The sequence below is a fragment of the Anticarsia gemmatalis genome, chromosome 16, assembly GCF_050436995.1.
Source record: "Anticarsia gemmatalis isolate Benzon Research Colony breed Stoneville strain chromosome 16, ilAntGemm2 primary, whole genome shotgun sequence".
Lineage (NCBI taxonomy): Eukaryota > Metazoa > Arthropoda > Insecta > Lepidoptera > Erebidae > Anticarsia > Anticarsia gemmatalis.
The window spans coordinates 8,929,137-8,944,746 of NC_134760.1; the positions used below are offsets into that span (position 1 = coordinate 8,929,137).

At 38.1% G+C, this 15,610-nt stretch overlaps 2 protein-coding genes and 4 non-coding genes across 6 annotated transcripts; 4 read left to right on the top strand and 2 right to left on the bottom strand.

Moving 5' to 3' along the window:
* The first annotated feature begins 98 nt into the window (after window positions 1-98).
* On the top strand, window positions 99-14,413 carry hgo (homogentisate 1,2-dioxygenase). Its single transcript, XM_076124554.1, has 10 exons — window positions 99-249; window positions 760-932; window positions 1,205-1,301; window positions 1,616-1,799; window positions 3,417-3,537; window positions 3,772-3,902; window positions 9,592-9,746; window positions 10,509-10,635; window positions 13,504-13,685; window positions 14,123-14,413. The coding sequence occupies exons 1-10, from the start codon at window positions 235-237 to the stop codon at window positions 14,255-14,257; spliced, it is 1,320 nt and encodes a 439-aa protein (XP_075980669.1). The 5' UTR covers window positions 99-234; the 3' UTR covers window positions 14,258-14,413.
* Window positions 10,845-10,926, bottom strand: TRNAS-UGA (transfer RNA serine (anticodon UGA)). The gene has a single exon. It is a non-coding gene; the product is annotated as a tRNA-Ser (tRNA).
* Window positions 11,747-11,828, top strand: TRNAS-UGA (transfer RNA serine (anticodon UGA)). The gene has a single exon. It is a non-coding gene; the product is annotated as a tRNA-Ser (tRNA).
* Window positions 12,711-12,792, top strand: TRNAS-UGA (transfer RNA serine (anticodon UGA)). The gene has a single exon. It is a non-coding gene; the product is annotated as a tRNA-Ser (tRNA).
* On the top strand, window positions 13,300-13,381 carry TRNAS-UGA (transfer RNA serine (anticodon UGA)). The gene has a single exon. It is a non-coding gene; the product is annotated as a tRNA-Ser (tRNA).
* On the bottom strand, window positions 14,396-15,569 carry LOC142979562 (uncharacterized). The gene has a single exon (XM_076124557.1). It carries the CDS (start codon window positions 15,426-15,428, stop codon window positions 14,487-14,489), a length of 942 nt encoding a protein of 313 aa, XP_075980672.1. The 5' UTR covers window positions 15,429-15,569; the 3' UTR covers window positions 14,396-14,486.
* Window positions 15,570-15,610: the final 41 nt, after the last annotated feature.

A 15,610-nucleotide genomic window follows, 5' to 3' on the forward strand; every position in this document is an offset into this window, starting at 1 on the left:
ATAAAAATGCTATTTGTCTGTGTACCAAATAAACTGAGATTACTCATTATCACATAATATTTACTAAGTTATCTGTATCGCAGCATACATAAATACATTTATCGCTAGTATATAAACCGGCCACATTTGCATAGCATTCTTGAAGCAAGTTGTAGTAAACAGCTCGTCAGAACGACCACCGTCGTACACCTAGTCGGATCTTACTATCGATAGATAGATACCTGTGATTGAAAGATGGAGGACCTTAAGGTAAGAAAGCTTTAAATTACAGTAACTTACATTAACGATAATGTAAATAGCCATTTTATTAACTGGTAGTTAAGAATATTGCAAGTGAAAGTGCTACGGTTAATGTTCAATTTATTACAAACCTGAAACCTGTTTGTTATTTTTAAAATCTGCGTCGATCAAACCAGTAAACTAGTATCTGCTACTTAACTGTTATCTGACTTGATCAATGGAAAAATATACATTTCAAGTATAGTTTCCATTTTTTTAAATTTCGATTAAAATTGCTGCACAATACTTATTTAACGGTGTATTTTTTAATAATAGCGTGTTCTCTGTAGTAACTTATAGACTCTAGAAATTACGTTATTTCAAATGAATATGGAACTTGATATTATTATTGAATGCGGAGATTATATTTCAGCATGACTTGCTATTATGAAATTCTAGAACATTTCGACTTTTACGAAAAACGGCTCTTCCTGCCATATTAATGAATATTGATAGTCTTATGAATATTATTTTACATAGTACCTCTGTGGATTCGGCTCTGAATTCACATCGGAGGATCCTCGTAGGCCGGGATCTCTCCCAGAGGGGCAGAACAACCCTCAGCGTTGCCCTTACGGGTTGTACGCTGAACAACTCTCTGGAACCGCGTTCACTGCTCCTAGACATGACAACAAAAGGTCTTGGTTATACAGGTAAGAGTGCAATAAAAAGCACAAAAAAGTATATTAAAGTTTTCAGTCATGATTAATTTGATGAGGCAAAACATTATGGACGTTTAAACGTTGAAGCAGCTGGCTTGAGGGCTCGTTGAAGCAGCTCGGTTGCGAGGTTAATAATAAAGAATTCGAGCTCACCTATCTTACAAATTGGTAGTATAAAAGCTAAAGACCCCTTTCGTGGACCCAATTCAATCACAATCAATTAAGAAATACTGCCTGTTTAGTTCATAATTGGTATATTTTAGGATCCGTCCCTCGGTGGTCCACAAGCCGTTCCAAAAGTTGAACGTGGCCAAACACCTCACTCACAGATGGGATGAACAGGAACCTGATCCTAACCAGGTAAGACCCTATACATGTCAATTACTTTTGTAAGTTTGATTAGATATTATTATAACTTTGCGAGTACAGAAGGTATGAAAACACATTAACGCAGAAGTACCTACCTCCTTTTTTTGGCTAAAGAACTATGTAGATAGGTAGTTTTATTACATTATAAGTACGAAATGTAGGTAGGTAAAACTACCTACATAGTTTTTTACTTTTAATAAACCATTTATGATTTCATCAATTTCGTAAGTACTTAAAGTCTTCCTAAAGATCCCTTAGGTTTCTCGAACGTTCAGAGTTAATTAATTTCTTCGTTCTACTTTTAGTCCCGCTGGCTTCCATTCGACATTCCTCCGTCAAGCCAGTCGGTAGACTTCGTAGCTGGTCTGCACACCGTATGCGGAGCTGGTGACCCTCGCTCCCGTCATGGCCTCGCTATACATGTCTACCTTTGTAACGCTTCTATGGACAAAAGCGCGTTTTATAGCAGCGACGGAGACTTCCTAATTGGTAAGGAGACAATCTACATTTTACATAGAATAATTTAGCAGGTATTTCACAAGATTTCAGATTAGATCAACTGAATTACATAAAATGTGGACTTATAAATAAAACGAGTTAGGTAACTGTTTGACATTTGAACTTATAAATAGTAGATACCTACCTATTTAGCTATCTATTAAGTTACTCTGAAAATAAAACGGTGTTACATATAACTACTTAATTATTAATGCGACCATGGACGGCCACTTCTGTTAGATTATGTTGCACTAAATCGTGGGTTCGATTTTAGTGCCGTTATTACCTACCTATAGTTTAATTTAGTGTTTGTAAAGACACCAACTTAGTGGTAACAATGAGTCACACCAATGATTTTTGTTATGAGCATATTTAAAAACTAGGTACTTCAAGGATAAAAAATCTGTTTTTATTTTTTTCGTATCTTCAAAAATGACCGAGATATTAAATGTCAAAGTATGGCCTTCGCGCCAAACTCCGGCGAAGCGGCCGCACGGACGTGTGACGTCATCTCGTGACACTGCTATTTCGTCAGTACTTGCCGATACCTACATAGGCTCGTTGCGCTCTCGCGGTTTCGCTTTAAATAATTTGTTTTGCTTATAGTGGACAAACAAAATGGTTAGAAAATATTGTATTGTTCCTATGTGTACTAACTCCAGTGAAAAAACACCCCAAAAATTGTATTTTCTGTACCATGTAAACTGTTTTATATTTTTGCAAAAGACACCTAATCTAAAACTTAAAGCCCGGTTCTGATACTGTCAAGCGCAAATGTTAAATAGAAGTTTATTGCCTTTTGAACACTTCCTCAAGATCAAGATGCCATATCATGTTCATACATACCTAGCAATGAACTTCTACCTAACAGTTGATACTATTTAATAAGCAGTTCAATGACCTCACAGGCGGCGGCGAGCCGAGCGCGGCGGTTGAGTTGGCGTTGTTTTGTTTTGAAAAAAGAACCCATGTTTATTAAATCTAATAATATCAAAATTAAAATGTTAGTTTAAAAGTTCTCATTACACACCCAATCATATAAGACTACCTACCTACAGAGTAGATTCATGCGTTCATATGATAGCCATCAACCTGACTGAAGTCAGAGGCAGGGGTGACAACTTTTTTTTTTATAATATTATTTTAAAACTATAATACTATTAACACAAAAATATTATTTGTATACGAGTTCAACCTTTACCTGGGTCTAGTTGATGATTGTGTGCGTGGCGATCGAGATCGAGGATATCTTATTTTACAAAAAACACGATGATTAAATTTATAACACATACACATACTCAGACTCTTTAAATATTAAATGCAAATCACTTTTCAAATCAAAACTCCGCATCACCCGCAGTCGAACAAGCGTGTCTGTTGCGTCGTGACGTCAGCGCATAGCGCGCGAAGCAACGCAAATTTAAAAAAGCAGTGAAACTTTATAACGCTGTAACTTCGGTAATTTTGATCCGATTTTGATAAAACAAAAACTATTATTATCAGCATAAGTACACAAATTAAATGCAGTGTGTTTAATAGTCATATTTTGATGTGCTGGTGTGACTCATTGCGATGACTCTCATTTCATTCCTATGTCTCTCTATTTAGTTCCTCAGCAAGGAACACTTACAATAACCACGGAGTTTGGCATCATGAAGGTGGCACCCAACGAGATTGGGGTCATTCAGCTCGGCATGAGATTCGCCGTCGCCGTTGAGGGACCTACTCGGTAAGATTTATTAGTTTTCTTCTTACAAAGCAATAATGGGAATAGATACCTAATAGATATCAGACTTGTATCAATGGAGGAAAAACGGCAGTGCAAGCAATCAATATGTTTTTTATCTTATCTATTTCCATAGAATAGTGGGATATCCTTATGTGAGTGAGTGAGTAGCCAACGTATGCCAATGTATTTGTACGGAAATATAACCTAATAACTTTGGATTCCGATGCTTTCTAGTGGTTACATACTAGAAGTGTTCGATGGACACTTCAAGCTGCCAGATCTTGGGCCTATCGGAGCCAACGGTCTAGCCAACCCTAGAGACTTCCTAACTCCAGTCGCACATTACATAGACGAGGAGATTCCTGGTGAGTACAGAAATACTAGAAATATAGCCCTGTAAGAGCCTTGCTCGAATAAAATTAATCAGTAAAAAAAACCAATAGAAGTCAATTGCTTTTGGGTTCCTAATTAGCGAACGTCGACGAATTTTAATGTCATGAATGTCCCAGAGCTCTATCGTTGATAACAGACTAAAGCCTTTGAAATTTACGATATTTTTACTAACCGCACATCTTTTCCTGTTACCTACTTCAAAAAAGAAGTTATACTTTCTTCACATATTTTTTTTTTTTTTTTTTAATCTTTATTCAAAGGGAGATGGTTCAAATTTGAACATGTAACCCCCATAGTTCCAACAAAAGTAACAAAAACATTAACAACAAAAAAATAACAATTAAATTGCCCTATTTTTGACCCCAATTTGGGTCAATTTACAAAGTAATTTGGCCCCCTTGGAGAGGGGAAAAGCTAAAATAGTATTACACCAGCCAACGTTAAGGTGTTCTATGTTTTCAGAAGCCACAACATGTCTTCTGAAGACCTCGTTCCGCACACATTCCACCAATATATGGTGTACGTCCTCAACTCTGTCACATTCACTACAATTAGTGGATCTTTCTCTGCCCATCATGTATCCGAACTTATTTAGTGGAATGTGCCCGGCTCGTAGTCGAAAGCTGGTTACAATGTGATACCTTCCCAAACCGCTCCCATGGAACCAAAGGTCGTGAGGCAGCGATGGCTGTATAGTTTTGTACCATATGCCCTTATAACGTGATCTTTCGTCAAAGTACTCGGACCACAATTTGGTACAGTATAATTTCAGATGACGCAACAGGCTTGTGTAGTATGGCACACAGTTGAAAACCACACCCTCAGTCAAAGCCTCCCCTGCAAGTTTGTCTACTGCCTCATTTCCTAGTAAGCCAATGTGGGAAGGTATCCACTGAAGAATTACTATTGTATTATCTGAATTTAATTTATGTAAACTATTAAGAACATCATATGCCAATGGAATGCCTCGTTTTGTGGACGTACACAGTTCTAAATGTTGGAGAGCACTTTTAGAGTCAGTGAATATCACAAACTTATAATGATTTGCTACTGATCTAATATAAGATAATGCTTCAGCAATCGCGATGAGCTCAGCATGCATAATAGAAATACTGGATTCCTTTATAGACAATTTCAGCGAATCATTTGTCTGTATATCTAAGAAGGCAGCCCCTGCACCTTGACTATCTTTGGATCCATCCGTGTAGATTTTATAAAATTCAGCATACTCCTCATGTATATATTTGTTGCAAATTAACAGTAAATTTTGAGTGCTACACTTACGTTTGGGTGTGTTTAAATTCTTAACATTCGGGTTTATAAAACTTTTAGTGTTAATATTACTGATCCAGGTATCCAAACCAAACATCTCGAGTTGCTCACTAGAATCCACCGATATATTCCTAAATCTGTCAAATGTAGTGACCAGTAATGGTTGTTTCCTGCGTCTCCAATATAAACCCTGACACAAACTTGACAGTTCCTCTAATATTGAACACAAATCATTATCTCTTAGGGATCTAGTCTTAAGGATAAATTTGCCAGCTAAGTATGTTCTTCTTACAACCAATGGTTGAAGTAGCAGTTCCGATTCCATAACATGGATAGGGGTGCTTTTTATAAATCCTCCTATCGCACGCATATACTGGTTCTGCACTCTGTCTAGCTTAACACAGTGAGTTGCACAACTAGAGTCATATAAAAAACTGGCATAATCTAAACGACTACGAACTACAGATATATAGAGGGTCCTCAGGTGACTAGGGTGTATTCCCCATCCGGGACCGGTAAGGACTTTGAATATATTCATAAATTTTAAGGCTCTCTCTCTGACCTCGTTTATATGTTTTGCCCATCTCAAGTTTCGATCTAACCACACTCCTAAATATTTGACAAAAGGTACACATTCTAAGGACAGACCATCGATACATAAATTTACAGTTTGTCTTCTATAACCATTCTGAAAAATGCATACTTGACTCTTACTTGCAGATATATTCAGACCTAACTTTAATAGCAGTTCATGAAGAATATTTAAGTTATATTGTAGTTTAGATACACACTGAGTGATAGAAGAACCGGTATAATATAATACGAAATCATCCGCATATTGAGAAATAAATATATCGGTTTCTATAGTTCTACATATCTCAATGGTGGCCACATTAAATAACAAGGGACTTAACGGGTCTCCCTGCGCTAAACCTCGCCCTGATGTTCTACATATATAACCATCTTCAGTACGTATTTTAAGTTGTCTTTCTGTTAAAAAATTCCATAAGTATTGACAAATTTTGACCCCCACTCCAAAGTTATGTAAGATAGTAATTAACATTTGGATATCGACATTATTATAAGCACTGTCTATATCAACAAAACAAGCAATGGTGGAGTGCCTTACCGAAAACCCTTTTTGTATTCGTGCTACTAAACAACTTAGACTGTCCAAACAACCTCTAGTTTTTCTGAAACCAACCGTATTGACAGAGAATAGGTTGTTTTTTTCAAAATACCATTCTAATCTCCTATTGATTATTACATGGAAAATTTTGCAGAGACAGCACATCAAGGATATAGGCCTAATTGACGTCACTAAGTTAGGGTCTCTTCCCGGTTTAGGGATTGGTATTAAATTAATATTACGCCATTGGGTGGGTACAAAGCTATGAGATAAAAATAAATTATATAAGTGAAGTAAAAAAAGTTTCCCATTCCTCGGCAAGTACTTGATCATTGAGTACGATATATCATCGCATCCAGGAGATGTATCCTTACATTTAATACATTTATCAAGCTCCTGTATGGAGATACTCCTCTCGAGATCTACATTGTGATTCGATAACATAGGCATCTTAGGTGATACATAATCTGGAGTGAGGGACAAAAGTAGGTTATTAGCTGCAGTACTGTCTACGACTAATCTAGGTGACCTGTGACCCTTTATCCATCGCATTTGCCGCCACATATGGGATGCCGAAGTTTGTTCATCAATTGATGAACAAAACTCGATCCAAGACTGATGTTTAGCTTGCCGAATCAGTTTCTGCGCTATTCTAATTTTATCATTTAAGAGATCCAGGTTAAGTGGTGTCGGATTTTTCCGGAAATTTGATAAGGCCAACCGTCGAACGGCTACGGCCTTAGATAAGGACGGATTCCAGTATGATTTTGGGGTAAACTTTGTGTCTGGATTTTGTGAAATTTTAATAAGGGGTATGTGAATATCTGCGGCTAAATAAATAACGTCAACAAATTTGTCATACGCCAGTTGGGGGTCTTCAGGAAGAATTAAGCATGAAAAGAGTTTCTCTAGACAGGTTTCATAACCGACCCAGTCGGCTTTTTTAAAATTTCTTTTGATTTCCAAATGGTTATTCATGTTACATTCAGAGGAAATGTGTATTATCAAATGATCACTTCCTAAAGTTTCTTTTGATACAGACCAATTGAATCTCATAGCGATGTCCAACGTAGCAAGTGTAATGTCAGGGGCTGACTTTTGCAAATGACCACTAACTAACTTAATACGCGTATCACTGCAGTCATTCAATATAGCATAACTATTATCGATCATGGCATCTAATATTTGTATCCCTCTGGAATCTGTTTTAATTGACCAATTAGTGTGATGTGCGTTAAAGTCACCAAGTATAATAGTTTTTCTATTAAAGCTAGACAATATATCATACCAGTCTGAATAATTAGTTCGTACCGACGAAGGACAATATATTGCAATTATATTTTCTATAAAGGAACAATTAAATATTTTAACTTGAAGACATTCTATACCCCTATTCGTAATTTGGTAGTTAGTAAGTTGAGCTCTAATTGATTTGTGTGTGAGAATGGCCACTCCTCCGTATGAGTCAGCTCTATCGCGCCGAAATGTATTAAAATCCCTGACTCTTAATGCACTATCGGGCTCCAGCCATGTTTCAGAAATTACTGCTATATGAATATTACTTGTAAATAATAGATGTGTAAATGATGTTAACTTAGGCTTGAGACTTTGTGCATTCCATTGCATAATGTTCAGTTTAATACGTTTACTATTACTATCCATTAAAAACACTTAATGCTAACTGTAACAAAGGACTATCTGACACGTTATTTACCACCACCGATAATACCCACTCAATAAATAATTTAAAAATACTTTTGATTTTCGCCATCAACGAAAGTCTTTTAAGGAAAATAATTTCCTTCACCCGCACTAATAAGTCCATAAACTGATGCGACTGATCATCGGTATTTTCCTCTGCGTGTGTTTGTGGCGTGTTCTCCTCCGCTGGGTGCTCCGACTCATCCTTGAACAGGTCGCTCCATGTCTTGTATTGTGTCTTATTTCTTTTCTTGCCGTTTCTGGTTTTCTTATGTGTTGTCCCAGTTTCCGCTGAATCTTCTTGTCTTTCTTCTGTACTCAAAGTTATGGGTGGGTGGTCCTCTGTTACATCCAAAGACTTACTGTCCTTAGATGTGGTGTTAACAATCACTCTGTTTTGTCTGGGGGGTTCGGTTGCCACAGCCGCCGCGTGCAAGTTTAACGCTCTCTTGTAGGTGCAGTTTTGATCAGCCATTATGTCACGAATTTTTTTCTCTCTAATAAATGACGGACATGTCCTTGATAGTGCCATATGACGACCTGAACAGTTTGCACATTTATAACTTTTCGTCTCACAGTTGGCGTGCGGCCCGCTGCACTTAGGACATACAATTCTGGCAGACGGGCACATTTTATTTGTATGTCCTAGTCTCCAGCACCGCGAGCATTGAGAGACGGGAAAGATATAGGGTTCCACTCTGATTCTCAGTCCGTCGGCATGTACATACTCCGGTAGACAATCCCCCTTAAAACATAGCCTTACAACTTCGCTAGGTGTCCAACCGCCATTCTCCTTATCTCGTCGGTTCAGCCTTCTCACCGATATCAATTCTAGGTTTTCTGGACAAGTTATGCTTTGTTGGACGGTTGTATCCTCTAGTTCCAGGTCCACGTCTTTGATCACACCGTATGAGTAGCCCACTTCTAGGTCTTTGCTAAAGCGCCAACCTTTTGCCACGAGTGATTCACACGAACAAAGTTTGTTCATATCGGTGACCTCTCTGAATTGGATACGAACGCGATATGCGTTTACATACTTCACCCTAAGTATGTTATTTATTGACAGAGCTTTCAACATCTTAGCCAATGCGAACGACTTAGGTAACTTATCTTTACAAGATATAGTTACTTCCCACTTCGGTGGCTCGTGTTCAGATTCCTGCTTTCGCTTTCTCTTTTCGGTTCCTACAACTGTCCACTCTTCATCCGATTCCCTAGCTTCCCGATTCCTTTTCCTTGTCCCATCCCGTCCCTCTTCCTCTTGCACCAAGATGTAATACTGGTTGCCCACCATAGCATCCACCTCCACATCTACATCCTCATTTGAAGATTGTGAACATTCCATAATTCGTTCGTAATAATGTTATAAACAATATCACGAAGTAAGTGCCTGCGCACTGGCTCAGGTAGCCGGCCGCCCGGCGCGGCCACTTGGCAACCGTGAGAACAAAAGAATTGCGATAAGAGCTAACGAGTTCTGCGAAACGACTCGACCGTACGCGTGCCGATACGAGACTGTTCTTCACATATTTATGTACCCAACGCTCTAATTCCCCCAGGCTTCAAGATAATAAGCAAGTACCAGGGTGCGCTGTTCCAAGCTCAACAGAACCACTCTCCCTTCGACGTGGTCGCGTGGCACGGCAACTATGTGCCGTACAAATACGACCTGAGCAAGTTCATGGTTATCAATGCTGTGCTGTATGATCATTGTGTAAGTATTGTCTTACATTTTTTACTCACTTGATAAAGGTACCGTAACTTTCCCGATGACACTCTGTACTCCTTGTTTATGAACATCTGCCTGTGTAACCCCCGGTTTCTGAGTACATATAGCGGTAGTTTATCTGTTCAATAGCGTTTTTTATGTGTTTTGACACTAAATAGCGTGTCTCACAATCCTCTATGCTCCTGTCTCGACGTCGAAGTTCCATATGAGGTCGTGAACTTAAACTCAATTTTAAAGGGATACATTTTATTATTCGACTATTACTATGTCCCACTGCTGAGCAAAGGCCTCTTCCGTGAGTTTCCAGTCGCCTCGGACGATTGTTGCGTCCGGCCATCCACCTAGGAAAATAAAATTCTCACCTTTAACTCTCTATTTTATGTAGGACAACTAAAAAGAGATCTATTTAATAGTCCATTCACAATGTCAATTGGACAGAACGCTATTAGGTAGGTACATACACCTCGTCATTGAATTGATTAACTGTATTGAACGCAAAACACATTGATAATAGAACTTGCTTACAATTATTTGCAATCTCGATTTTGATATGATAAATGCGTTCGTCATTCAGAAACTATATCTACGCTACATAATATCTTCAAGAAATCGTCACATTCGCTGTGTTGCATATCCATGTATATTTCCTCTTCTTTTGTTAAGTCATATGTTCACTCGTTACTATAGGTTATAGAGATTAGGAAAAGCAAATTGTTCAACACTTACCCACATCTCTTTATATTGCAGGACCCATCCATCTTCACAGTGCTGACATGTCCGTCGACGAAGCCCGGCGTTGCTATAGCCGACTTCGTGATCTTCCCTCCGAGGTGGTCCGTACAGGAGCACACGTTTAGACCTCCTTACTACCATCGTAAGTATGCCCCTATTGATTTGATTAAATTATGTAAAAACATTGCAGTCAACAGGCAGGAGACGCTGGTTCTCGTTATGCTAATATTATCCACTTAGTTAAAAATAAATAATTACTTATATAGTCAGTTAACATGTAACACATAGGAATCCTATAACACAGTCAAATACTTACTTCTATTTATTTTCAAAAAGTAATTCTAGTAATTTCGCTGAGGACAGGATTCGAACCTGCGCGGGTATAACCCATTGGATTTCAAGTCCAACTCCTTAACCACTCGGACACCTCAGCTATGAATACTTAATCCAAATCACCTATTTTATAATACCGAGAATCGTTACTATTTACACAAGTGCACACGTTTCTATTTCAAATGGTTTGATAGTAAAGTTATCCATGTGTCAAAAGTATTATAATAATTCGCTGACAGGATTCGAACCTATGCAGGTAGTACCCATTGGATTTCGAGTCCAACTTCTTAACCACTCGGCCACCCCAGCTCGCCAAACACAAAAGATGTAGCGGTTCGTAAGTTTCAGAGAATACTAAAAAACATAGGTTAAAAACTTTAGGAAATCAGTCGTAAATTTTACTAGACCGATTAACTTTAGCCTAATTTAGGTGACTGACTGACCTACGAAAAGTAAATCTGTTCAAACAATACCCCGAAATAAAAGGTCAGCGGCCGAGCGACACTCATCAAAATAGAAACCTCAACGTCCCTACGTCAATGGCAGGCACACAAACAATAATTACCTTCGCGTAAAAATAGAACTGGGTCGTGTTGCCCGCCCTCTTGTAACTCAAACCTTACTTGTAGGGTTGACAAATAGACGGGAAATCCCTCATAATGTGCCTTATCCTGTGTTCAGAAATAAGATACCCATATCCTGGATTCCGAACAAAAATTTACTGCTAATTTGTGCCTCTACTGTGAACCCTCAGACTAGAATGGCTTAGAATTGTCTTGGAAAAACAAGGCTGTATCAGGCAACCCTATTTATAGCCAAATAAAGAAAAGCATATGCTATAGTCGTCTCATGTTTTAATGACGTCATTATATAGACATTATGAATGTTACTACAACAATAAATTGAACGAAATTGTTGTAGCTGAGGTGTCCGAGTGGTTAAGGAGTTGGACTTGAAATCCAATGGGTTTTACCCGCGCAGGTTCGAATCCTGTCCTCAGCGAACTTTATTTTTAAATCTTGGATAATTATTACAATGTTATTTGAACTTGCTAGTTAAACTACAGTAAATATAGAATAAAATAAATAAAAATATTGAATTTCTTCCTATTCAGGTGATATTGATTTACCTGTTTTTTTTAAATAGTTCAAAAAATATGATAAGTATATAATTTTTAAGCACCCAGAGAAAATAATTAGGTTACTAGCTGCATGCATATAACTTTCCGTAGAATTATACCTGAGATCACAGTAGACGATAATAAAAACGAATGCTGTTATCTAGGTTATTAAAATGATTAGGTCGTGCTAGGTATATCGTATCGTAGCATGCCCTATTCGTACTAGTGATAATTAAACAAGCTGTCACGTAAATACCTAGGGTATTGTACTTAGAAACTTTAGATACACATCGCTAAAACTGGCTAAAAGTATGTCAGTATAAGTATAGCTTATTCGTTTCCCACAAAATAATCTTAATTATAAAAGCTACTTTAATTCTGCGTTATAATACGCTTTTTCCTTATAAATTACTAATTAAAAAAGTATTTAGAATAATAATATACAATTTTACTTACTTGCATAATACATAAAATCACGCCCTTTTCCCATAGTGGTAGATAGAGATCAAAGGACGCCACTTGTACGATTCTTACTAACTTCCCATAACTCATTCAAATTCATACATCTTGTCATATGTACAAGACCGCCGGTCACGAGTACTACGCAATTACAATTACTATTCTGCTTAGATACATCTGCCAAAAACGCCTAATATGAAGTCAATGAAATTAAGTTGTAATCATAATAAAAATGAATGTAGGATTGCATCTGTGTAAATAAAAAGTCTGTTTTCAAATCGACAAATTCAAACAAAACGTTCATAGCTGAGGTGTCCGAGTGGTTAAGGAGTTGGACTTGAAATCCAATGGGTTATACCCGCGCAGGTTCGAATCCTGTCCTCAGCGATGTCAATACTTTTTACAATGTTTTTTCATTTTGTAAAGACCGCCCTTTTTGGAAAATGCTGTTGTATTATAATTTTGTATTTTTTATATTTCGTTAGTGTAAGCAGATATTAATAAAGCTTTCGAAATTCATAACTTGCGCCCTCTTTAGCCCAAAATGTACAAGTTGGGCTGTCCTTTTTAAAATGTTATGTATACCTGTGGACTTTACCTAAAGCGACTGCGTCATCAGAAAGTCTGACGTTCAAATTAGCTGCCTACTTTGTCCATTAGATACAAACAACATTGGAATGCCTACATTTACCAAAATAGGCCGAACCTTTTCGAGTAATCATGGTAAAACACATAGCAAACATTATTTTACTTTCGTTCTAGGCTAAACTAATTACAGCTACTTCATATTGATTTGTTGAAAACACGCAAATATCATTACTACTTTACATTGAAAACATTATCTAATTAAATTCCTAACACATGTTATCATTAAATTAACGACCAACGTTCATAGCTGAGGTGTCCGAGTGGTTAAGGAGTTGGACTTGAAATCCAATGGGTTCTACCCGCGCAGGTTCGAATCCTGTCCTCAGCGAATGTTCTTTTTAAACATTATTAAACACAAATCAAAAATTATGTCAATAAGAATTATATTAAATGTTCACAAATCATAATAATTGACAAATGAGTTGCAATATGTTGTAATTTTTTTCTCAGGGAATTGTATGAGTGAGTTCATGGGCCTTATTTTGGGTGCGTATGAAGCGAAAGAGGGTGGGTTCCTGCCAGGAGGAGCTTCACTGCATTCTATTATGACACCACATGGACCTGATGACAAGTGCTTCAACGGTGCTTCTTCCGGTGAACTCGTACCACAGAAGATCGCTGTTAACACTCAGGTATGAATTGTTTACTATAACCTTTTGCTGAAAGGGTGCGAGTAACAATTTATATTTATGTATTATGTTCCATCATAAGCAACCTAATCGGTGTATAAACGTGCGTGGGTAATTTATACAAGCTCTGCCGGTCAAGCTTTTAAAAAGTCATCACCATTAATGAGTTACTCCAATTTAGTGAGTAGTTTGGGTCGTGGTATGTGCGAATTTTTGATGTCAAGATATTTAATATGATAGGAATACTAGATGCTCGGTGTCGACCAAACTATTAGCTCAATTAACCTCGAATCATGATACTATCTCTATTAGTGTAGATGACAGACTAAGATACAACTTAGCATGAATAGATATGATAGATGTTTATGATAGTACGAAAGTGTATAATACTATGATTATAATTCCTCGTATGTTTGTCAAGTTAGGCATTTTTGTTTCAGGCGTTTATGTTCGAGTCTTCCTTGAGTTTGGCGATAACGAAGTGGGGCGCAGAGACCTGTCAGAAACTTGATGCCAAATACTACGAGTGCTGGCAAAACTTACCCAAACTTTTCTCTGAAAATATCAATGTTTAACGGCGTACGGAATAATGTTAGAGAAATATTAATATTTGCAACAGGTTTTTAAGTCGTATTTCCATTATTAGATGATAATTTATATATTCGTTTTTTTGGTAATGTTTATCATGTCTGTTTATAAATACAAAATTATTAAAATAAGCGTTTTATTTATAGTTGTTTTTCATTCGTACAAAAGTAAGAATTTTAAAAGTTATAATAATTACCCACAGTAAAAAAATAAGTTTTAAAAGAAATAATACGTTAACAACAAATATATGACAAAGTTAACTAAGATTGTCATCATAGGCAACACACGTAACGGAGCACTAGAACGTAAGGAACGCTGAGCGTACTCTTGCAGCAGTGCACAATCCACATTTTTTTTCAACACAGACGTATCTCTTGATATCCTAATCATAGAACAAGTCATGCCGGGAGTCACGGCAATAGATGGTCCTTTTACCTGCAGAGCATCCGTGATCGTCTCATTCTTTACCGTCACTGTTGTTCCAGTCCCATTAGTGAATGTAGTAGTAACGGTGTTGGACGACACAACTTGATGTTGCTGACCCTGTGCGTGCGGTGAGTTGACCTCCCAAATAAAGCTCGACATTAATCGACAATCAATGCGCGTCTCCTCGTACTCGCCGGTCTGTTTACTTATATGCAGTTTGCATATTTCGCCTGGAGTGCCACGGTACTCCCGTTGAGGATCATAGTTATTATTGTAGTGATGACTGTTGGCTGACATACGGCCTAGATTATACAGAGCTAAGCCGGTCAGCAATGTATCAAATCTACTTCCTGAATTTCTGTATTCGTAAACGTAAACTGGGGGAGTCCCATGATAAACAGGATGATAGGTATGGCCGTAACTGATTTGCTGAGGAGGACTATAATGGTAGTGATGGTGGACTTCAGTCTTAGAGTTATAATTATATCTTGCTGAATTTTGTTGGTTGTAGGTGTTGCGATGGTTGTAGTTGTTGTTTCCTGAATAGCCTGTTGAATGTGGATAATTGTGCGATCCACCGGTGCCTGTTCCAGAATACCCCGTGGAGTGAGGGTACGAGTGAGAGCCCGAGCCGCCGCGATATCCTCCGCCGCCACGGTAGCCGCCGCCGCCGCCCCGCCGACCGGTGACCGTAGACGATATAAGAAGTAACGTTAATAAACAAAGTCGCATGTTGTCGACACGAACGATCGTACAGCACTAAATGAGTGTCACGCGGCGGTCACTCCCCGACACCAAACAATCGCATTAGACGTGACGCACCGGGGCGCGGCGCCTGTAAACACCGCCCGACACGAGGGTCGCGCGTCGCCCGCCACAACCCGTGGGACGTATAAACATACCTACCCATTACG

Excerpts from the sequence above, each read along its gene's own strand:
- hgo (XM_076124554.1), top strand. Across the intron at positions 1,800-3,416 it reads CGACGGAGACTTCCTAATTG|TTCCTCAGCAAGGAACACTT; the intron begins GTAAGGAGACAA and ends CTCTCTATTTAG. Across the intron at positions 9,747-10,508 it reads CTGTGCTGTATGATCATTGT|GACCCATCCATCTTCACAGT; the intron begins GTAAGTATTGTC and ends TTTATATTGCAG.
- LOC142979562 (XM_076124557.1), bottom strand. The coding sequence starts at position 15,428 with ATGCGACTTTGTTTATTAACGTTACTTCTTATATCGTCTACGGTCACC.